The sequence below is a fragment of the Felis catus genome, chromosome B3 (assembly GCF_018350175.1).
Source record: "Felis catus isolate Fca126 chromosome B3, F.catus_Fca126_mat1.0, whole genome shotgun sequence".
NCBI classification, from domain to species: domain Eukaryota; kingdom Metazoa; phylum Chordata; class Mammalia; order Carnivora; family Felidae; genus Felis; species Felis catus.
In genome coordinates, this window is record NC_058373.1 from 71,191,736 (window position 1) to 71,215,001 (window position 23,266).

Here is a 23,266-nt window from a genome sequence, read left to right on the forward strand (position 1 = left end):
AATGGACTTCAAACTTTTATCTTAGATTCAGCCCTTATAACATTCTTAGATAGATAGATGCTGATTTTATTACCCATTCTCTGAGGATTCCTCTATGCTTTAGATTCTTCATAGAATGAATGAGCCACCAATGATATTCAAGTCACTGATGAAGTTCAAAAGGACCGGACAAGTACAAAGACCTGAGCCAGAAGTCTTCCAAATTTATCTGTATCCATTAATGTACTCTCTGGTTACAGCCATCAGTTGGCTATTAATCCTCCTTCACATTTTCCCATTTTTCCTCAAGGGTATTAAGAGAAACTATTACAAAATGTATCACTAGAATCTAAAGAAACTGAGTACCTGGCACTCTCTGGTCTTTTAGCCTAATAACACTATTCGAATAATATTGCTGCCATCTTGCACCACAAGGGCCACCCCCAAGGATGACAGAATGGGAAAATGGTTGGAAGCTGCTTCCCAGTGACTTTTCGTGGAGTTGCCATTCCTGCCTTGGGATACCTGTTGCCAGAAATCTTTTAACTGGAAGAGAAATAAACTATTTAGTGTAAAGAAAAAAAAGGTGGGGGGGGGGGATTACAATAATGGATTGAAGTGATCCTAAAACCAAAATCTAAGCTTGAAGAGAATGAAGCCAAACTATACAGTATTTTTTCTCCAAACAAATTTAATTCTGTTCCAGCCCCAAAGAAGGGGAAGGACCTAATGTTTAAAAATAAAATAAAAGTTGCAAAAAAAACAAGCCATTAAAAAATCAAGCCCCCTCCCTTAGCAATAAATACTGCAATGATATATACACATGAGGCTCAGGAAGGAGGCAAGAACGAAAACCGTGGGGACTCTGTCCCATGGCAAGATGCCAACACTTCTACCAATTCCATGCTCTTTGCCTAAAACACAGAAGAGCGATGAAAGAGGCAGGAGAGATTACACCAGGGAAGTGTGTGGCCACAGAGAACCTGAACATGTGAACAGGAGAGAAAGACGAGACACAAAGCGTCCTACAGGGCAGGGGAAGGGAAAGTCATCATCTACAACATCCCCCCTTCCTGGCTGAGTCACTGGGTGGAGCTGGCCCAGCTGCTGACGGTCTTGAGCTTATCCTCTCGCCTCCGCTCCTTCTTCAGCATGCAAGTCAAGGACGGTCATTCGCACTGTGGCCGTGATGCCACTGTGGCAGCGGCCTGACTGCTGGAGCCCTGGGGCTTCCCGTTCACCACCAGCAGGAGGGGTGTCTCCACACGAATACTGCAAAAGGAATAGTCCTAGAAAAGACAGACAGACAGAGGTTCATTACAGATCCTAAGGTGGAAGCACAGGGATACACATCTGTGACTTTCTCCCTCTTCCTATCCCCTCAGTGTATACGCTCCTTCCCTTCGTCTCACGTCAAATAAATAAAGCTGAGTTTATTTTTATATATCCCCTAACAAAGGGGATATAATTTTCCCCAAGTTTTCAATCTTCAGAAGGACAGTCTGGGGTAGGTAAGATGCCAGTAGTTTCACCACAAGAATGGGGCAAATCTCTGAAAAATGACAGGTGCCGCTGCTGCCTAACTAGAGGGTGCCACCAGCCTTCACAGAATCTGCCCGTCCCAGTGTCTTTTGACAATGAAAACCAGACGCACACAGCCACCAGGGAGAAGCCTGAGCAACTCTTAGTCCCAGTGTTTGTAAGGCCCTAAATTAACTTGCCAAAGATAAATTCAAGTTAATTCTCCCTTCTTCCTCCCTATCAGGGGGAAGAAACGAATGAGTTGTTTAGACATTCCAATAGTAACAGAAAAGACAGCCCACTTTACCAGTTCAAATGTACTTTAGACCATAAAACATGTTGTTAAAACATCTTCATCCAAAAACTATTGTCCCACTGGGAGTTGTGAAGGAGGTGCTTTTAAGTCAAAGTGAAGACGTGAATTAAACAGTTCTCATAAGTCAATTTTTTAAATATCCTAACAGGAATATGGGCAATGACAAAAAAATACCAATTTATAAAAGGAATATAAACAGCCAATAAACTTGATAAAATGTCCAACCTCACCAATAATCAAGAAACCAAAGCACAACAATACTGATGCTGTATTTTTTCATGTAAAATCAGCATTTAATTTTTCAAAGGTTTCTACCCAGACTTGAAAAGAAAACTACAAAGAAGCAATTACATCTGCTGTTGGTATTAACTAGTCCAACATTCCAAAAAATAACTTGACAATATGAATCAAAAGTCTTAGAATTCTGCATACCTCTGGAACCAGAATTCTACCTTAGAAATTCACTTAAGTAAATAATCATGGATATAGGCAGATATAAATTTTTTTTACTACAGTGCCTTTATAATTGGGAAAAATTAAAAATAATCTAGATCTGAGAGAAGTAAATTTTTTCTGTAGAGGGCCAAATAATAATTAATTTAGGCTTTGTGGGTCACATGGTCTCTGTCACAGAAGAAGTATTCAACTCTGACCCCATAGTGCAAAAAGCAACCAAAGACAAGAGTAAACAAATAAGTGTGGCTCTGGTCCCAAACAAATTAACTTTTTGGACACTGAAATTTGAATTCCCTATAATTTTCATGTATCACCAGTTATTATTCTTCTTTCAATTTTTTCATTTAAAAATATAGAAACTGGGGAGCCTGGGTGCGTCAGTTAGTTAAGCATCTGACTTTGGCTCAGGTCATGATCTTGCAGTTCGTGAGTTCAAGACCCACATCGGGCTCTGTGCTGACAGCTCAGAACCTGGAGCCTGCTTCAGATTCTGTCTCCCTCTCTCTCTGCCCCTCCCCTGCTTGTGCTGTCTCTCACTCTCTCAAAAATAAATAAACATAAAAAAAAACAGATAAATAAAAATACAGAAACTATTCTTATATCACAGACTATACGAAACAGTCAGGAAGCCGGATTTGATCAATAGGCCAGTTTGCCAACCCCTGATCTAAATGGTGAAAAAGTGGTGAAACTGCTACTCTTAGAAGATTTCTGTGTTTATTACATGAGCCAGTATAGGCAATAAACCTTTTAACCCAGCACCTAGCAGTCAGTTAAGGTGTTAAGGAAATGTTAACTGTCATCATCATCTTCATCTCCACCTTTGTGTGTCAATTCAAAACAACGCTGTTAGAATATGTTAAACTGCAGGAAATGTTCACAAACATTGCATATAATATTCCACTCATTAAAAATATACATATGGATGTGTATATATATATACATATGCATACATATATGTATATACTATAAATAATATATATAAATAAATATATAAATATATAATTGTAAATATGTTTATAAATGTATATATGTATATATACATATTTATGAAAAAAGACTGTAGGTATATATAAGAAACTAGTATCTGAGTGATAATATTTCAGTCCATTTTTAAAAAAATTTTTTATAGAAATAATTGACATCTAACATGTAAACATGTTTATTTAATACATTTATATATTGGAATATGATGACCACCATGGTGTTAGGTAACACCCATCATGTCATACAGTTACCACTGTTTTTTTGTTGTGGGAGCAATTAAGATTTGTTCTCTTAGCAACTTTGAAGTATACAATACCATACTGTTGTCTGTAATCACTGTGCTGTGCATTAGCTCTCCAGGATTTATTTACCTACTAGTTCCAAGTCTGCACCCTTAAACATCACCCCAATTTGCCCACCACAACCCCAGCCACTGGTAACCACTATTCTATTGTTTTCATGAGTTCAGCTTTCTTAGATTCCATATATAAGTGTTATCATACAGTATTTTTCTCTGTCCAGTCCATTTTTTAAATTCTTGTTTACCAATAGGTTCCCTTTTTAGTAAAAAAAGTATATGGGGCACCTGGGTGGCGCAGTCGGTTAAGCGTCCAACTTCAGCCAGGTCACGATCTCACGGTCCATGAGTTCGAGCCCCGCGTCGGGCTCTGGGCTGATGGCTCAGAGCCTGGAGCCTGTTTCCGATTCTGTGTCTCCCTCTCTCTCTGCCCCTCCCCCGTTCATGCTCTGTCTCTCTCTGTCCCCAAAAATAAATAAACGTTGGAAAAAATAAAAAATAAAAAATAAAAAAGTATATACATCATATATGGAAATATGTGTGTATATCACATACACACACACACACATATATATATACATTACGTTACATATTTATTAAAAGAGATAAACTTGGTCCCACTTTCAGAGCCTATAAACTGGGAAAAAATCCTGGCCATCACTCACTTTTCCTTTGTGCTGAATTCGGTGAAGCCGAAGATTGGGCTCAGGAATGGCTACGGAGTCCCCAATGAGCACTCCCCAACTCTGTACCATATTATACACCATCACTGCACAGCAAGGTCCATCTGAATCTACCAGGCCAAATGTACTGCCAGGTTAAGACGGGTTAAGGGAAGGGTGGGGAGGAAAGCAGGCAGGAAAGAAGAGCAAAAACAGTGGTTTTAGAATACCAGCAAAATTAACAAATGCTTTCTCAGTTAGTTACTTAGAAAACTTAAGACAGGTACCATCATCTACCATCTGAGTCCTCATTTGTCTTACATATGTAATATCTTTAAAGCATATGCACAGGACTCATCAGTCTGTCACTTGACCAAGAACTTGAGACATCTGCACACTGAGTCCATTCAACAAATAATAATGAACCAGCTCAAAATGTTGCAGCTGTGACATTATTCCTGGTCTATCAATTTAGCCATCACAACCTTCCAACTCTCTAACCACCATCACTGTCAATTTAATTCAGTCCCACAAACTTTCCCTGAATGCCTCTTATGCGTCAAGCTTTGTGCTTAGCAATAAGACACTGATCCAGCTATGAGTGAGTTTACAGTCAAGCAGGAGTCAGACAGTTAAACCATCACTTACAGGACAAATGTGACAGGTGCCAGAATAGTTTTTCCCTTGCGATGAGTTCAGTGAGGCCAAAGATTGGACAGTGGGAACCCAGCGGAGAAATGTTCAAAACTAGAAGGCAGGGAAGATTTCCTTGAGGAGGAGACCCTCAAACTGAATTGTAAAGGATGAAAAATTATCTGGGTTAAAAAAGGAAAACCACTCCTCAGTAGAAATAAAGAACCTCTGAGGGAATGAGAACAGGGACTGACTGGGAGGGAACATGAGAAAACTTTCCGAGGTGCTGGTAATTACTGTTCTCTATCTTGACAGGTGTTTGGGTTACACAGCTGTACGTGTTAGTCAAAACTCAGCAAATGTACACTAAGATTTGTATACTTCATTCTATGTAAATTTTTACGTAAAAAGAAGAAAACTGTAAAAAACAAAACAAAACACCAAACTCTAGTTAATGTCTATACGCTGGAGTATTCAGAGGAAAGTATATAGATCTCTACAATTTACTCTGAAATGTACCAAAATAAGATGGATCAATGGATAAATAAGCAGATAGATAGACATGTGATACACCAAGTATAGTAAAATAGTAGAAGAATACAGGTGGTTGGGTACACAGATACTCACTGTAAAATTCTTTCAATTTTGCTGTGTTTGAAAATTTTTATAATAAATGTTGGGGGGAAAATGTTATCTATATCAAGAATCAGTAAAAGGATTATCCAGACAGACACAGAAACAGTGTGTAAAGGCACAGAGGCATAAAAATAGCTGTTCTGAAACCCACAAAATAATCCCATGATGGTAACAAAAGGCACAAGTGGGAAAGTGACAGACAAGGAGTAAATTATGAAGGGTTTTTGCATGCTAAGGCAATCTAAGGAGTTCAAACTTTATCCTAAAAGTACCACAGCAGCAGTAAGGGATTTTAGATAAGAAATGGCGATGGTCAGTTTTGCATCTGGGAAATATTTCTCTGTACTGTGGAACACTGGAGGAAAACAAGGAGTCAGAAGATGTGTCTGGAGAAGCAATAAGGAGCTATATTAAGTCAGTAGAGATAGAAAGGTAGGGACCAAAAAACCCAAAACAAATGTATGGACGTGGTGAGCACCACAATGCAGGAGAATGGAGAATTCTAGAACAACTTCTAGAAGTCTTAAGAGACTGAGTAGAAGTGGTACCACAGATTGACAAGGAATGCAGGGAGGAGAAACAGTTTAGAGAGAAAGAGGAAGTGAGTAATTTTGAACCTACTGAGTTAGAGATTTCTGATTGGAGCCCAGAGGCAGTTGGATATAGGAATCCAAAACTTGGAAATGAGGCCTGGGCTGGAGATCCACCTGTGAGCATGGTGAAGGCAGCCAAAGCCTTGGGCTTATATGACATCACCAAAAGAGATGATCTATAATGAGATGGTGAAGAACTGGTACACATGCCATCACTTGACACACCTGAATTCATAGCCAACCTGCAATCAAGCCCAACATTCTCTTGGTGGATCCAATCAAAGCCTCAGAATCCTTCTACACAGTAACTTGGGCAGCTGCTGCCAAGTGATAAAAGTTAGCACCTATTTGCCATCCTGGTAAAGAGAGAAAAGAGAATCCTCCTGGAACTTAACATTTAGAAGTTAAGAAAAAGAGAAACCAAGGAGTGACAAAATATTTGTTCTCAAGGCCCCCTAAAATCCACCTTTGTCTGAATTTCCTTCTCATTCCTCTTAGCTCTAGGGTCTGCTCTAGTTAACAAAACTTTTCTCAACCATCTTCTTGCTCTTCAACCCATATGTCTCTAGAAAACACCATGGGCATATTATGGGAAGTGTTTCCTTCTGGATGAAGCAGAAAGGATATGAAAAGGAATAAACAGTGAGAGATAAGACAGTGTTGTGGAAACACATAGTGGAAGCCAATGGACCAGACACTGGTGAGGCTAGAAAAAACAAATCCAGTAGAAAACAGAAAAAGGAAACCAGTCAACAAGGGATTAGGAAGTGAGTGAAGAACCAAGGACTGATGGCACAGACTAAACCCTAATTTTTCAAGGCTTAAAAATCTTCTAAGTAAGGGGTGCCTGGCTGGCTCAGTCAGTAGAGCATGCAACTCATGATCTTAGGGTTGTGAGTTCGAGCCCTGTGCTGTAGTGCAAAGAGAACTTAAAAAAATTAAACCTTTAAGAACATTTTTTTTCTAGGTGAATGTTCTTAACTCATATCCTCTACTAGACTGTAAGCACCTTCACTTGGATCCTTTACATTTCACTCCCTACCACACATATACCAGATGCTCAATAAATATTTGTTAAATAATATCTGAGACAATATCCCCATCAGGCCTTAAAGTCTAACTCAAAGCTAACCTTTCGGAACTGCCTAGTCATACCTAAGTCCAAACAGGACTGAAAATTTTTCCTCCTTTAACTTCTATGATCATGAAAACACAAAGAAGCAGGAGAATTTCAAGGTTTCCTTCTGTCTTCTAAAAAACACAGCAGTTCAATTTCAGCTATGGATGTAGGAATCCACAGAGCACCAAGCTCAGAGAAAAAAATGGGTGATGACAGAATCTACAGAGAGACTGTTAGATATCACCTCAACACTCATGAGACAGTCACAGAGGGAAGCAGAACTCACTAATCTGTGACCACAAACAATGTCCTCAAATGTCAAAGAAAGGCCAAGTGAGACCAATTCAAAAGAATGAAAAAGAGGAAAGGGAAAACAAACTCACAAGGGGACTTTCTCCTCTGTGGTGAGGCTGAATACCACTTTTCCTAGGACCACAGCACCACTGTTCACACCGGGTTGTAGCGCACTCAGGGGCTTGAGCTCCAGGGTCAACTTCTGCCCGGAGGCTGACTGGTAGCGCCCATCACCACAAGGGCCTAGATGAGCCGGGCGCAAGCTTCCCAGCATGCTCTGCAACTTTTTGGTCTTCACCTTTCCCTGCAAAAAAAAAAAAAAAAAAAAAAAAAAAAACCCGAAAAGAATGAAATCTTGCCATTTGCAACAACATAGATGGAACTAGAGTATATTACGCTAAGCAGAATTAGTCCATCAGAGAAAGACCATATGATTTCACTGATATATGGATTTTAAGAAACAAAACAGATGAACACAGGGGAAGGGAACCAAGAATAAGAAAAACAGAGAGGGAGACAAACCATAAGAGACTCTTAAATACAGAGAACAAACTGAAGGTTGATGGCGGGGAGGTGGGTGATGGGCTAAGTAGGTGATGGGCATCAAGGAGGGCACTTGTTAGGATGAGCACTGGTTGTTATATGTAAGTGATGAAGCACTAAATCCTATTCCTAAAATCATTATTACACTATATGTTAACTAACTTGGGCTTAAATTAAAAAAAAAAAAAAGGATGGGGCACCTGGGTGGCTCAGTCAGTTAAGCATCCACTTCGGCTCAGGTCAGGATCCCACAGGTTTGTGGGTTCAAGCCCCAAGTCAGCTGCGCTGACAGCTCAAAGCCTGGAACCTGCTTCGGATTCTGTGTCTCCCTCTCTCTCTCTCCACCTCTCCCCTGTTCACACTCTGTCTCTGTCTCTCTCCCTCAAAAATAAATACTTAAAAAAATATTTTTTTAGAAACTTAAAAAAAATTGTTTTTAATTTACAAAAAAGGAAAAATAGATAAGCAGCTGGAAGCTAGTCTGCTCTCTTTGCAAACCTATTCCTACTCCCACCTACCCACTTCTACAGGTAGCGTCACTACTACTGAAGCCTAGTCTTTTCTTAGTTTATTTGATCCACAGGGTCAGGAGGATAAAAGTACGATTTGGCCTTTTGACAACTTTACCTTGCTCTCAAGGAGACTGGTTAATCTATTCAGGAATTCCAGAAGTTGTTGCTCTCGTTGCCGGGGCTCTGGCCATGCAGGGTCCAGTGCTGCAGCCCGAGAGAAGCCCTCCAGGGCCTCCCCATAATTCTCTTCGTATTTATGTAACTGCACAGGAAGTAACCAAAAACCTCCCAATTATATGTATATTTAACACAAACTACACCGAGGGGAGTAATGGCACAATGCACTAGCAATCTACGGAAATAAACTGTTTCTGGGGTGCCTGGGTGGCTCAGTTGATTAAGCATCCAAATTTGGCTCAGGTCATGATCTCACAGTTCATGGGTTTGAGCCCCACATCGGGCTCTCTGCTGTCAGTGCAAAGCCTGCTTTGGATCCTCTATCTCCCTCTCTCACTCTCTGCCCCTCCCTGGCTCTCACTCTCTCAAAAATAAACAGAAAAAGAAAGAAAGAAAGAAAGAAAGAAAGAAAGAAAGAAAGAAAGAAAGAAAGAAAGAAAGAAAGAGAGAGAGAGAGAGAGAGAGAGAGAGAGAGGGAGGGAGGGAGGGAGGGAGGGAGGGAGGGAGGGAGGGAGGGAAAGAAAGAAAGAAAGAAAGAAAGAAAGAAAGAAAGAAAGAAAGAAAGAAAGAAAAACTGTTTCCCTTCTGCCAGTTGTTCTCCTGCTCTACAATGAACAATCTGAATAAACAGCAATGCTTTCCGTCCTTTATCCTGGCTAAGGTGATCACGAACCCCAAAGATGGCATCCCTTCAAAGAAGCAAACTTCCAAATTCTAAAACAGCTAAGCTGCAGATAGTGGGTCATTCTATTTGTATACTTATAATGAACATTTCAGAAAAGTCTTCTAAACTGTCCTCCCATCCTCTATGTACCCCTCCCACCGCCTCGGACCCTTCTCCTTTCCCACCAGACGCTCCATCAGACACTGAAGTCAAACTGAGCCAGCTCTTCCTGGAAACAATTTGGCTCTCTTCTCAAAGTTTGTACTCAACCTTGTCCCTGTGAATATCCAGTTATCCTCCCAGGCTAAGACCCAGATGTCACTGTTTTGACTCAGGTGATCACTACCCCACTCGTCTTACCGTTGCCCTGTTCAGATGAAGATCAGGATTGCTGCAAGCCATCCTGTCAACTTTCTCCTACAGTGAGAGAGAAAGACAATCAGTGGATCCTATCTCACTCTTAAGGATGGTCAACATGCCCTAGACCTCTTCCTTGTCAAAATGTTACCTACACCAACCTTTTTATAGAGTAACTGCTTGAGTGGTATATTACTCAGTCCCTGACACCTCAATGATGTAATGGTTTTTATGTGTACATGAAATATTAAAATATGATTATAATTTATCCATGCAATAGTATACAGATAAAATAAATGTGTAAAAGCATTCTGATAAAAAAAATTTTTAATAGTGAGATAATGGTATAAATGAGGAAAGCCTAGAAAAGAAATTTCACTTATTTAAAGCATTTCCTCTGCCCACAAGCCCAGCTCCAAATACTGGCAGAATCATGTTTCTACATTCAAGCCCCCTTAAAGCATCCATTGAAAGTCAAATTCTGGGGGCGCCTGGGTAGCTCAGTCGGTTGGGCGTCCAACTTCAGCTCAGGTCTTAATCTCACAATTCATGGGTTCGAGCCCCTGCACTGGGCTATCTGCTGTCACCACAGAGCTGGTTTTGGATCTTCTGACCCCTCTCTTTGCCCCTCCCCTGCTCACACACTCACTCACTCTCTCTCTCTTTCAAAAATAAACTTTTTTTTTTTAAATTATTAAGAGGGGCGCCTGGGTGGCACAGTCGGTTAAGCGTCCGACTTCAGCCAGGTCACGATCTCACGGTCTGGGAGTTCGAGCCCCGCGTCAGGCTCTGAGCTGATGGCTCAGAGCCTGGAGCCTGTTTCCGTATCTGTGTCTCCCTCTCTCTCTGCCCCTCCCCCGTTCATGCTGTGTCTCTCTCTGTCCCAAAAATAAATAAACGTTGAAAAAAAAAAATTAAAAAAAAAATTATTAAGAAAAAAAAGAAAGTCAAATTCTGATTCTCTAATTTAAATAGATGGCCAGAAATTATGGAAAGAGCCCAAATGTCCAAATGATTAAGAAGATGTGGTGTATATATACATAATGGGATACTACTCAGTGATCAAAAAAAATGAAATCTTGCCATTTGCAACAATGTGGATAGAACTAGAGTGTATTATGCTAAGTGAAATAAGTCAAAGAAAGATCTCATATGATTTCACTCGTATGTGGAATTTAAGAAACAAAACAGATGAACATAGGGGAAGGGAACCAAAAACAAGATAGAAGTAGAGAGGGAGGCAAACCATAAGAGACCTTTAAATACAGAGAACAAACTTAGGGTTGCTGTAAGGGAGGTGAGTATAGGGATGGGCTAAATGGGTGATGGGCATTAAGGAGGGCACTTGTTGGGATGAGCACTGGGTGTTATATGTAAGTGAAGAATTATTGGGCTCTATTCCTGAAACCAATACTACACTGTATGTTAACTAACTTGAATTTAAAGAAATTAAAAGAAAAAAAATGATAAAAAAAAAAAGAATGAAGAAATGAATACATACATACATACATACATACATACATACGTTGATGGCCAGAAACCACATGCAAGTGCAGACACATGTGCTGTGAAGAAACTGCTATGTTCCTGGCTATATTCGTTGTATTTTTCTAATTATGTTCATTGCCTAACACATTACAAAAGTACAAACACATGAATTAAAATTGTTTAAATGGTTGGGTGTGCCTGGGTGGCTCAGTTGATTAAGTGTCTGACTTCAGCTCAGGTCATGATCTTGCAGTTCGTGAGTTTAAGCCCCATATGGGCTCTGTGCTGACAGTTCGGAGCCTGGAGCCTGTTTCAGATTCTGTGTCTCCCTCTCTCTCTGTCCCTCTCCCACTCGCACTCTGTCTCTCTGTCTCTCTCAAAAATAAATAAACATTAAAAAAAATTTTTTTTAATTGTTTAAATGGTTGCCTCAAATATGTCTATGGTTGGGTAACAACATTAAGTTAAAAGCAACAATTTAGCAGAAGCCAAATATAAAATTTTTTAAAACTACACTATTATTTTTTAAAATGTAAACACTCACCAAAGTAAGAAATCAGACTAAAATATAATTCCTCTGCCTTAAAGCTCCCTGATTGAAAAAAGGCCAGTCCCTAAACTACAAACATGAATATAAGGTAGGTACATTCTTTATTCTGCCACACAGAACAAAGTAAGTAATGGTAAATTAAAAAGCAAAGGTCTATGTCAAGAGAAGCAAGAAAGCAAAAAAAAGAAAAGTGTATAGGAGGCCTAAATCAAAAGTGCTCAGAAGGCCAATGTGAAGCATCTAATAATAAGTGGCCAGGCTCTCACACCTGAAGGAAACCCCCATGTAAGTGGCTACTGATATAAAAACAGCCTGAAAGCCTATGCAAAGCAGGAGCTCCAGTGGATTAATCCCAAGGAAATGACTGCAGAATGGGGTATATGCTGTTTTCTATTGTAGCCTGTGGGAAATCCAGAGCCACAGTATCTCATGGTTAATCTAGGGAGAGCACTTAATTTATACTTAAGTATTAGTGCTTTCATTTTTCTTTAAAAATGTACACAAATTGGGGCGCCTGGGTGGCGCAGTTGGTTAAGCGTCCGACTTCAGCCAGGTCACGATCTCGCGGTCCGTGAGTTCGAGCCCCGCGTCAGGCTCTGGGCTGATGGCTCAGAGCCTGGAGCCTGTTTCCGATTCTGTGTCTCCCTCTCTCTCTGCCCCTCCTCCGTTCATGCTCTGTCTCTCTCTGTCCCAAAAATAAATAAAAACGTTGAAAAAAAATTTAAAAAAAAATGTACACAAATATTAATAAGCCTTATTTTAAATTTTTTTAATGTTTGTTTATTTTTGAGAGAGAAAGAGTGCGAGTGGAGGAGGTGCAGAGAGAGGGAGACACAGAATCTGAAGCAGGCTCCAGGCTCTGAGCTGTCGTTAGGTACAGAGCCCGACACAGGGCTCAAACCCACAAGTGGGGAGATAATGACCTGAGTCAAAGTTGGATGTTTAACCAACTGGGCCCCTCAGGAGCCCCAATAAGCATTATTTTAATATAGACTTTTTCCCCACTACAAAAGATGAACATGTTGGGATGGGCTCTGCGATTGGTTATACATGCCTACAGGAAACCTGGATAGTTCAAAGAGCTGTCTAGCAGTGAGGCACCCTTGCAGGCTGTTGCTAATACTCAAGTTATAAGAAGATATAGGGGTGCCTGGGTGGCTCAGTCAGTTGAGTGTCTGACTCTTGATTTTGGTTCAGGTCATGATCTTCTGGTTCGTGAGTTTGAGCCCCACACTGGGGGGCTCTGTGCTGATAGCATGGAGCTTTGCTTGGGATTCTCTCACTCTCCCTCTCTCTCTGCCCCTCCCCTGTTTGCTCTCTATCTCTCTCTCAAAATAAATAAAAACAAACTTAAAAAAAAATTAAGAAGAAATAAGTCACCCCTGCATACACAGCTTTGCAAAACCACACACACTGAACGCCACTAATGACCGCCCATGCTGCTTGCTAAAGAGCCACATGGAAACTGCTGTTCCTACCTCTATTCATCTGGCCAGGGTGACCATAAATACTTACTGCTTGGGCATAGGCACTGAGGGCTTGCTGGGAGATCTTAGGGTTCTGGCCAGTATTGAAGTAAAGAGAAAGATATGCATTCCCCAGAATATCTGAAAGAGAAACAAAGGGTTTCCAGCTCCTTGTGTAAGGGGCTTGGAAGTTACCACTCCATCCTGACAGACTGAAAAATCCTCAACTCTTCTTGGATCCAGAAGACAGGGAACGACACAGGGCAAACCACTGCCCCTAAAACTGGAGAGAGTCAGGCGAACACAGGGAGTGACCAGGGCAGACACTCACGAGCTGAAGGACCCGGTGCTGAGGTAGGCACACCTGAACTGTAACTGACAAAGTGCTGGAGGTTCAGCGTGGACAAGTCTGGGAGCAAGAAACTCCAGGGGTCCCTGTGGGGCAATAAACTTAGAGATTCCCCGGGCTTACACCAATGGGTTAACAAGGCGTAAAGAATTACAAAGCCATAGGATGTTCACACCCAAGTTTCGGTAAACAAGATTAGATAAATAAGTATAGAGAGGGCGGGACGAAGGCCCCAATACAGAACACAGGTATATGAAATAACCAAGATTAGATATTCAGGGCAGAAGCGCCCCCCAATTTAGTACTACAGCAGAAAGCTGCTTTCACAGGAGGGAAGGATCAAGTTAGATAAACAGGTAACTAGAGCTATAGACTGCTGCCTGCCTGTGGGTGAAGCTGCCCAGAGCGGAGCTGATTAGCAAAAGAAAAAGGTGCCTTGTTAACCCTGAGGTTACTTGCTCTATCTGTCTCATCCCCTAGGCTACCTAAGATAAACAGAGGTGCTGCCTCCCATCTGCTGTATACAACCTTCCATTCGGTGCCAGGATTTTGTTTTATATTAACCCAAACCCCTAACCCCGAATATCTTCAAGACCCCCTTTCCCTCACGTCCATGAGTTAATGTTCACACACAGACTGTCTCTTTGTGCACGTCCATCACCATGTTTGTAAGCCTTCTGATCCTAATAAAAACGGGGCAAAGACCCTTGTACTGGGCTATTTTCTTTTCCCAGACATTAGCCATCTCTCACTTTTAATCCTGCGTCCCATTTTCTCGCCAGACAAGAAAGATTTTCAGACTTAAGAGTCTATGACAGGTCCAGGTCATAAGGAGGCCCCCACAATACTGTGAGATTTACCTCCAGAAGCTTCAACCAGCCAGATTCCCCCAGCAAGTATCAGAGAAAAATCCCCTCATACTTCCAGCAAGGGGAAGGAGAGAAAGAACTGTTCTGAACTACGCCAGAGATCCCTGTTCTTAACAAGGTCTGCCCTCGGCAGAAACTATCTAACCAGAGCCTAACTGATCTGAGGAAGGAAAATATCCACCTGGCTCTATCCTTGTACCTAGGAGAGGCGAAACACCCACTTCCAGCCCACTCCAGCCATCCTGCCCCTCCTAAGCAGAGAAAAAACTGAGATACATAGTGGTGAATCATCTCAGAGCCCAGGTTCAAGATATAACTTATTCTGGTCACCCTCAAGAGTCTATTTGAAAGGTCCCACATCTGACAAAATCCAGTGATAACACTATATTTAGTATACCCCAAATTCCACTGAGATAAAGAGGCAAACACAGACCCAAAGGAGAAACTTGAACAGACTGCACAAAAATCCTGCCTTGCTTATGTGCAAATAAGCGTCCTCTCTTGGATGAAACGATCCAAGAGTTCCTAGAATAGTGGCTCATCAAAATACCTTTCCGGCTTCTTCAAAACAAAGACACTTAGAACCAGACTCAACAGTTGGGCTCCAGATGATTGTGGAGTGTAGCCATACTGAGAACCACTGCTCTAGAAAATTGGAGACCTTTTTCTTTTGAGAGCACTCACACCAGGAACGGCCATCATGGACATCCATCTGCACGGCCAACTTAGCCTGTCGGACACTGTCCATTACATGACGAGAATGTTCATCTCCAGTGTCAGTCCGCAGCTGGCGAAGCACCATGGACAGGTTTTGAAGGGAGACTTTGTTCTTGCACTGCAAATGGAGAAGACATATACTCACCCTTCCTGATTCTATTTCCCCTTTCTTATGCATCTTAATCTTCTAAATCTAATTTTTCATCTTAATTCTTACTGCATCTATATCTTAGACCCCTATCTACAAGGATCAACTTGGTTGTTAATCTTTCTTCACCTCTCATCTATCCCTGAACCTGATCCCATCATCTTCTTCCTTTCTCAGTCCCCTGGCCCTATTTTCCTCATCCAGGTCTGCTCCGACTCTCCCTCCCCTCTGATTTCATTCTCCTAGTTCCAGTATAGTTCTATTCTGGTATTCATATCCTAGGGAAATTCATAGAACCAAAACAATCTCATCTTTCCCATCTGTGTTTTCCAAGAGTATAATAGATGGCTCACATGGGTGAGGGCTCCAGAGAAGCAGGTGTGGGCAGACGCAATATCCCCTTTTTTCCAGTACACCTCACCCAGCTGGTTCCAGGCTTCCACCAGCTTGGGCTCCAGCTTCACAGCCTTGGACAGAAGTTCCTCAGCCTTAGGGCTATAGTCAGGAGTCACATTCAATGCCTTCCCAGTCAGCATCAGAACCTGGGCCTTGCCCTGGGCAGAACCTAGGTGGAAGGGGAAAAAGATAAAGGCAATTGGAAAAACTGAGGCAATCTTACAGATAAGACCAGGACACTTTCTCTCTAGAAATAACCTCAGGTCAGCCCTAGGAATGAAACAGTTGAAGAAAATCTGTATGAACAAACCACTTATTGAAAGCCTACCACATGCAGAGTACTGTGTTAGGTAATGGGGTAACAAAGAAAGCATTATCCCTACTCTGGAGGGGCTTATTGCCCCTCTGGTAGAGAGCCGATAGAGAGAACAAAGCATATTCGTGGAAAATTAAAACAACAATGAAAAGGGGCATATGGCATATCCCAATGAATGAGCTTTAAAAAGTGAAAAGGAGTGGGGCGCCTGGGTGGCGCAGTCGGTTAAGCGTCCGAGTTCAGCCAGGTCACGATCTCGCGGTCCGTGAGTTCGGGCCCCGTGTCAGGCTCTGGGCTGATGGCTCAGAGCCTGGAGCCTGTTTCAGATTCTGTGTCTCCCTCCCTCTCTGCCCCTCGCCCGTTCATGCTCTGTCTCTCTCTGTCCCAAAAATAAATAAACGTTGAAAAAAAAAATTAAAAAAAAAAAGTGAAAAGGAGAAAACTATGTAAACCAAGACAGAGAGGCAGAAACCCCTGTGGCATGTTCAAGGAAGAATTGATAGTCCAACCCAAAAGAAACAGAAAGTTCCTCTGTAAGTAAGTAGGCAGAGAGAAGAGTAGAAGAAAACAAACAGAAATGGTCAGACAATAGAGACTTGAATACCATTTTAATTCATACCAAATTAAGGTGTTGAGACTTTAACCAGTCAGCAGCAGGAATCTTTGAATACACTTGAGCAAAGAGGCAAACAAAAGGATAAGACTAAATGCAGGAAGAAATATTTAGAAAGATAATGGCATGATCATTATATAAAAAATTTGGAAGTAAAAAAAATTAGAAGCAGAAAGGTCAATTAAGAAGAACAGTCTCAGAAAAAAATATGTTCTTTTATTTTATGGCATTCGCTATAATCCAACTTTGGAAAACATTGTCTAGAGGACCGGTAGGCTGCCATCCTACACAGTGGCCCTTAGAAGAAACATTCTGTTGGGGCGCCTGGGTGGCTCAGTCAGTTAGGCATCCGACTTCAGCTCAAGTCATGATCTCATAGTTCATGGGTTTGAGCCCCGCATTGGGCTCTGTGCTGACAGCTCAGAGCCTGGAGCCTGCTTCAGATTCTGTGTCTCCCCCTCTCTCTGCCCCTCACCTGCTTGCTCACTTGCTCTTTCTCTCAAAAAAAAAATTTTTTTTTTGAAAAAAAAATTTTTTTTTTGAAAAAAAAATTTTTTTAAAAAAGAAGAAATATTCTGTTGTACCATCCTGCAACAGCCACAAACAATATAGCAAAGTTTAGAACGAGAGAGCAAAACTCTGCAGCACGTTAGTTAGCCTCCCGCAGGGGGCTCCATGCTCTTTTGCGACTCGTACCCACTACTTCCTCCATCTGCTGCAGGGTCTTCTCCATCTCTTCCCGCACATCCTGTTGCTTCCTTCCAGCATCCTCCACACCATGTGTCTCGAAATAGCACTCTCGAAATGAATAGAGCTGATCCACCAGTTCCTAAGAAGTGTAAAAAGGGTACCATTAAGAGGAGAGAACATCATACTCTGGTTTCTCTTCAGATCGTGTAAATCTTTCACCTTTTACTCAAGATTTCTGTGGAAAAGAGGAGCGAATGGCAGACAAGGAAATTTGAGACTGGCTGGCCATACCAGTTGGGGCCTAGAATTACTGATTCTCTATCTCACTAGGAATGACACAAGAGGCAGGCGGACAGCTTCTACCAAAATGCACAGGTCATGAAGAAAAGTAGCCACTGTCCCAAGGACCACTCTGGTGAAGTTCCGTGCCAGTCTGTGCACCATGATGACAGCTGTCTCTCTCCCAGCCCCAGCAGGGCTTCCAGTATGGCTAAGCACTTCATATACCATAGTCAAGAGGAGGGAAACACTTTGCAACTTGAGATAAAACAAAAAGTTAATAAGATATTTTTAGGCAGAAATCAAAATGTACCACCATTCCCATAAATAGTAACATCACTATCTTTTTCCTCTCCTCTACTCCATTCCCCCCCATTCCATTCCTGCACCACTCCTGCCCACCTACCCCAAGGTACTCCCAGCATACATGCTTAGTCCATCTACGACAAATGAGCCCAGGAAAAGACAGTTCTCAGCAAAACTTACAATACAATTCCTTTTGTCCTGCAATCAGCATGGCTGCCAATTAGGAATTTTAATTAGAGAGGGTCTCATTGTCTCATTCTAGCTGTGAAAGCAAATATGCATGAAATTGTTTAGTTTTGTTTTGCTGCAGTAAACACTTTTTTAATGTTTATTTATTCATTTTGAGAGAGAGAGAGAGAGAGCACATGCAAGCAGGGGAGAGGCAGAGAGAGGGAGACAGAGAGAATCCCAAGCAGGATCTGTGCTGTCAGCCCAGAGCTCAATGCAGGGCTCGATCTCACCAACTGTGAGATCATGACCTGAGCCAAAATCAAGAGTCAGTCACTAAACCAACTAAGCCACTCAGGTGCCCCACTGCAGTGAACATTTTTAATAACTTTTTGTCTCTTGGAAAAATCAATATATGTAAGGTGCTAAAATTCAAGTATGTACATGTAAAAAATACAAAGTAAGAAATTCCTCATAATCACTCCGAACAACCTCAGGGATAACTACTGTTTAGTATACCTCTTCAGACTTTTTTCTAGACGTATCCAAATACATATATACAACGTCTCTAATATGGAGCCAGTATTGATAATCTCTGATTTCAGCGAGTCACGACAGGGAATGAAAATAAATTAATCCAAGTCAACTAGAAGTAAAATAAAGCTCACACTCTAAAAAATGTTATTTTAATAGGCTCAAGAAACAAATAAATGTCACCAATGTTTAAACTTTTTTGCATTACAAGCTTTTAGTCAGGGTATAAGCCTGTCACATGTCTAATGTTTAAATTTCAGGCTGTCTTAGAACACAAAGAACTGAGTTTCTGAGTTTTAAGGAAAATATTGGGTCATGGAAATAAGGTAAAGAGCAAGTAACCAGTTAGCTCATACCTACCAAGTACAAAAAACTAGCCCTCCTCACAACTGCAGTCAACTGTGAACTGGGTGGAGTATGGACCCTCTGCATCAGACCCCAAACTGGAATAGCAAGTGTGCAAAAGAATCAAAACCGTGAAGTCCTGAGAGGAGTAACCAGGATACAAGGGGTGCAAGCTATTACTGTGCTTGTGGCCAATTTCAAAGCAGGTAAGTAGTAAAGAAATGGCCAATTTCAAAGCAGAGAAGTGGTAAAGAAATGGCCTTTGTGGGAATGAAAACAATACATGATAATAGCTCCTGCAGATCTGCTACATACATGTGTATACTATCTGTTATGGGTGAATCGGAAAAACAAAACAAAACAAAACAAAACTCCGTAAGAACGTTGAAGAATAAATTTAGAAGCGCAAGAATAAACTTAGGAGCAACAAATCCTCTTCCAAACAGGAGTGAAGTTGAGTGCACGCAGGTCAGCAGCAGAAGGTCCCAACACCCCGCTGCGCCCCTTCCGTAACAGGGGAGGCTCCCCTCTCCGCCAGCGGGCGAACCCTCAGGAGTTGTTATAGTAACCTCACTAACACATGCAGCGTCCTGCATGCGCCAAGTAATTCGCTGGTAATATATAAACTGGACTCCCCCCTTCTTCCCGAGTAACAATAGCACATATAGATTTTAACCTATGACTCCCACCTGCAATTTCTGCAAGATCTGCTTGACTTCCTCGTCTTCATCAGCCATCATTTCCCAGCCAGTCTCGGCTTCTCCGCCCCCAACTTTGTAACCACAGAGACTCAGGCCCACCCCCATCGTGGAGCCAGAGCGACATCTAGGGTACTGGAGGCTTACCTGCACCTGAGTAGAGGAGCTGGTTGATTTGGGTTTTACATGTATCCAAACATTATTTTTAATTTTAAAAAAAATGGACAAATTATACATTTGACAAATCACAATGGTAATTTACGATTTCAGGGAAAAAAATTCTCCAGTTTTCTTATGAGAATCACTATAAAGTTATAATGTAAACACATTTCTCAATGTGAAAAGGCATAAAATTTCCTTTATAGATAACGTGTCACTTATCTATCATGTAATATCAAATGCACCTGTAATGCCTTAAAGTAAATATGAGTCTTTTGAGCAAAAGGAGCCAAATCAAAGACATCATTAAGGAAAAACATGCATACGAGACTGAATTCTATGGAGGACAGAAGCCATTATTTTACTTATTTTTAATTTTTTTATGTTTATTTATCTTTGAGAGAGAGGTGGGGGAGGGGCAGAGAGACAGAATCTGAAGCAGGCTCCAGGCTCTGAGCTGTGAGCACAGGGCCCCATGCGGGGCTGGAACTCACAAACCCCAAGATCAGGCCCTGAGCCACCCAGGTGCCCCTATTTTACATATTTTTAAACTCGATAGTTCTGACAGAGCTCTCAGAACATAGTTTTTCAGTTAATGGGCAGCAAACTGACTTGCTGGTTAAATTAGCAACCATGCAGCTGCCTGACAACAATTGGATAATTTAGGAGTAACTGGCTTCTGGACATTAATTTTAATTACTTTGAAAAGCCATAATTTAGTACCAAATGTTTAAACACCCACTATAATTGCTAAGCTGTGAAGTCAGCTTTATAACAGATCAGCTATACAAAAGTCATCCATTTTCTTCAAAAAAAAAAAAAAAAGCTAGTAGAAATCCCAAAGAATAAAGAAAAAATTACTAAAGGTCACATTTACTAATCTAGTACCATAAGTCCAGTCTTAGGCCATCCCAAGTGGCTGCAAGGAGGAATGGCAGAGGTGATGATGTTGGAAAAGGGTACTTCGTTTATTTATTTATTTGTTTATTTGTTTATTAGCTTTTAGGGCATGATCTCACCTCTCCTGAGTTTGAGCCCTGCACCTGGGTGGCTTAGTAGGTTAAGGGTCCGACTTCAGCTTAGGGCATGATCTCACCTCTCCTGAGTTCGAGCCCTGCACAGGGACTCTGCTGACATACTGTGTCTCCCTCTCTCTCTGCCCCTCTCCCACTCACGCTCTCTCTGCCTCAAAAGTAAATAAACATTAAAAAAATTTTTAACGTTTATTTACTTTTGAGGCAGAGAGAGACAGAGCGTGAGTGGGGGAGGGTCAGAGACGGAGGGAGACACAGAATCCAAACCGAGCTCCAGGCTCCGAGCTGTCAACACAGAACCCAACGCAGGGCTCAAACCCACAGACCAAGAGATCAAGACCTGAGTCGAAGTCCGGTGCTTAACAGACTGAGCCACCCAGGTGTCCCAGAAAAGGGTACTTCTTAACCTGTGGGCCCTTTTGTGCTGTAAGGCAACACAGGATCTAGCAGAGAGGAAAATCGATGAGGCGGGAATTTAAAACAAAAGTTTTTGGTTCAGATGGTAAGGAGGCCCTCAAGAACAGCAGAAATCAGTATATCCAGGAGGCAGGGCTGGAGTCTACTTCGTGAACTAGAGGGTTTCTTCTTGGTATCCAAGTCCCTTTTAAATTTCTTCAAGTTTTTTAGCCAAGTTTGACATGTCATAATTCTGAGCCAGATACATTCCAAACACATTGCCAAAAGTAAATCCAAGCAGGATCTGGAGCATGGGGTCTGCAAGGAGGGGGAGGAGGGTGCAAAGGGTGGCTAAGTAAGAGCTGGTTTTCAAGGAAGGGCACCATGGCAAACCAACTTAACCCAATACCTGTAGCTCAAGAGAGGCTCTATAAATCACTTTGAGTTCATAAACTTGTTTCTTTCCCAAATCCTAGAAACATACTAGTCTCAACTTAATTGCATGTATATTTTTGTCCTGTATCTTTTTATTTTGGGGGATAGGGGGGAGAGCACCAGCAGGGAAAGAGCAGAGAGTGGGGACAGAGGATCTGAAGCAGGCTCTGCGCTGACAGGCTGACAGCAGCAGATGACGTGGGGCTCCAACTCACAAACCACAAAACCATGACCTTAGCTGATGTATGCCATTCAACCAACTGAGCCACCCAGCAACCTCTGTTCCGTATCTTTGTACGTATACCAAGATTGTATTACCACCTCCCCCTGCCAAAGAAGGACAGGTTAAGACAGTGTATGCCTGTGTTGTAAGTTTAAAATTTTGAAAGAAATTGGTTGAAGATTTTCCAAACACTCAGGATGGTATCATGAAAGCCATAACTAATACACTGACAGTATATTGACACACTCTTAATGCCAATATATTGACTACACCTAGAATATATAAGAAACAATGACACTGTCTCTGTAAAGGGAAATGGGGACCAAGAGTTGTCAGTGGGCAAACAAAATTCTTTTGCTGTGTACACTTTTGAATTTATTATGTACATGTACTACCTATTCAAAAACAATTGTCTTAAGTTTTGTTTGTTGTTGTTGTTTACTTTTGAGGGAAGGGAGGGGCAACAAGAGAGGGAGAGAGAATCTCAACCTATCAGCGCAGCACCCAACATGGAGCCCGAACTGACGAACCACGAGATCGTGACCTGAGCCAAAATCAAGGGTCAGATGCTTAATCGACTGAACCACCCAGGCACCCCAGAAATAAATTTAATTTTTAAATAAAATATTAGTTGCTTCTACATAGCCTATCTTGGAGAGAGACACAAGACACTGACAACAGTTTCTTTCAGAAAAGTGAGGTGACTGGGGGACAGGGGTGAAAGGGATTTCACTCTATGCCTTTTTTTGTACCCTTGTGCCATGTGAATATATTAAACTCCTCAATAAGAAACTTTTTAAAAGTGACATATAATAGTCCTAATAAAGGCTCTCTTTACTTTTTAATTATAGCTTATTTGTATTTCAAACTAATCCTGTGGGGTCTGGGGAAGAAAAAAGAAAAAAGAAAAACTGATCTTGTGAACCTAACAAAAGAAGCAAAGGTCCAAGGCAGAAATCATGAATATACATAAAATTATTTCCCCAAACCATTTTCCAGCAAAATTTAAAACTGCTTAAGGAAGAAAAATACTTTGCAACATAACCTATGAAATCCGTGTTAACAGCTATGAAATGGGGAGAGGGGTTTTAAAAGATTTTAACCTTTTTCTCAGACACCATTTTAACTTTGGAATACAGAAAAAAAAAATTTTTAAGTGAAGTTATATTCTATACTACTAACGAAGAAAACATTACTTCCTTTCTATCCAATTATATAAAGCAAGGGTATTTACTTGCCTTTCTACAACTAAATATACAACCTCTTCAAATGCTTTCAGTATGACTTTATTACCCAAATAACAATGGGATTTGACATTTAGGGTAGTCCCATTGTATTT

The 23,266-nt window shown here is 41.4% G+C and overlaps 1 protein-coding gene and 1 pseudogene across 1 annotated transcript; both read right to left on the minus strand.

The window, feature by feature from the left end:
• Positions 1-475: 475 nt before the first annotated feature.
• Positions 476-19,783, minus strand: TTC5 (tetratricopeptide repeat domain 5). Its single transcript, XM_003987375.5, has 10 exons — positions 19,672-19,783; positions 17,357-17,489; positions 15,689-15,900; positions 15,155-15,305; positions 13,302-13,393; positions 9,752-9,808; positions 8,666-8,812; positions 7,585-7,799; positions 4,223-4,367; positions 476-1,268 (listed from the first exon to the last, which is right to left on the minus strand). The coding sequence occupies exons 1-10, from the start codon at positions 19,720-19,722 to the stop codon at positions 1,149-1,151; spliced, it is 1,323 nt and encodes a 440-aa protein (XP_003987424.1). The 5' UTR covers positions 19,723-19,783; the 3' UTR covers positions 476-1,148.
• Positions 19,784-21,274: 1,491 nt separating this feature from the next.
• On the minus strand, positions 21,275-21,670 carry LOC101090696 (annotated as a pseudogene).
• Positions 21,671-23,266: the final 1,596 nt, after the last annotated feature.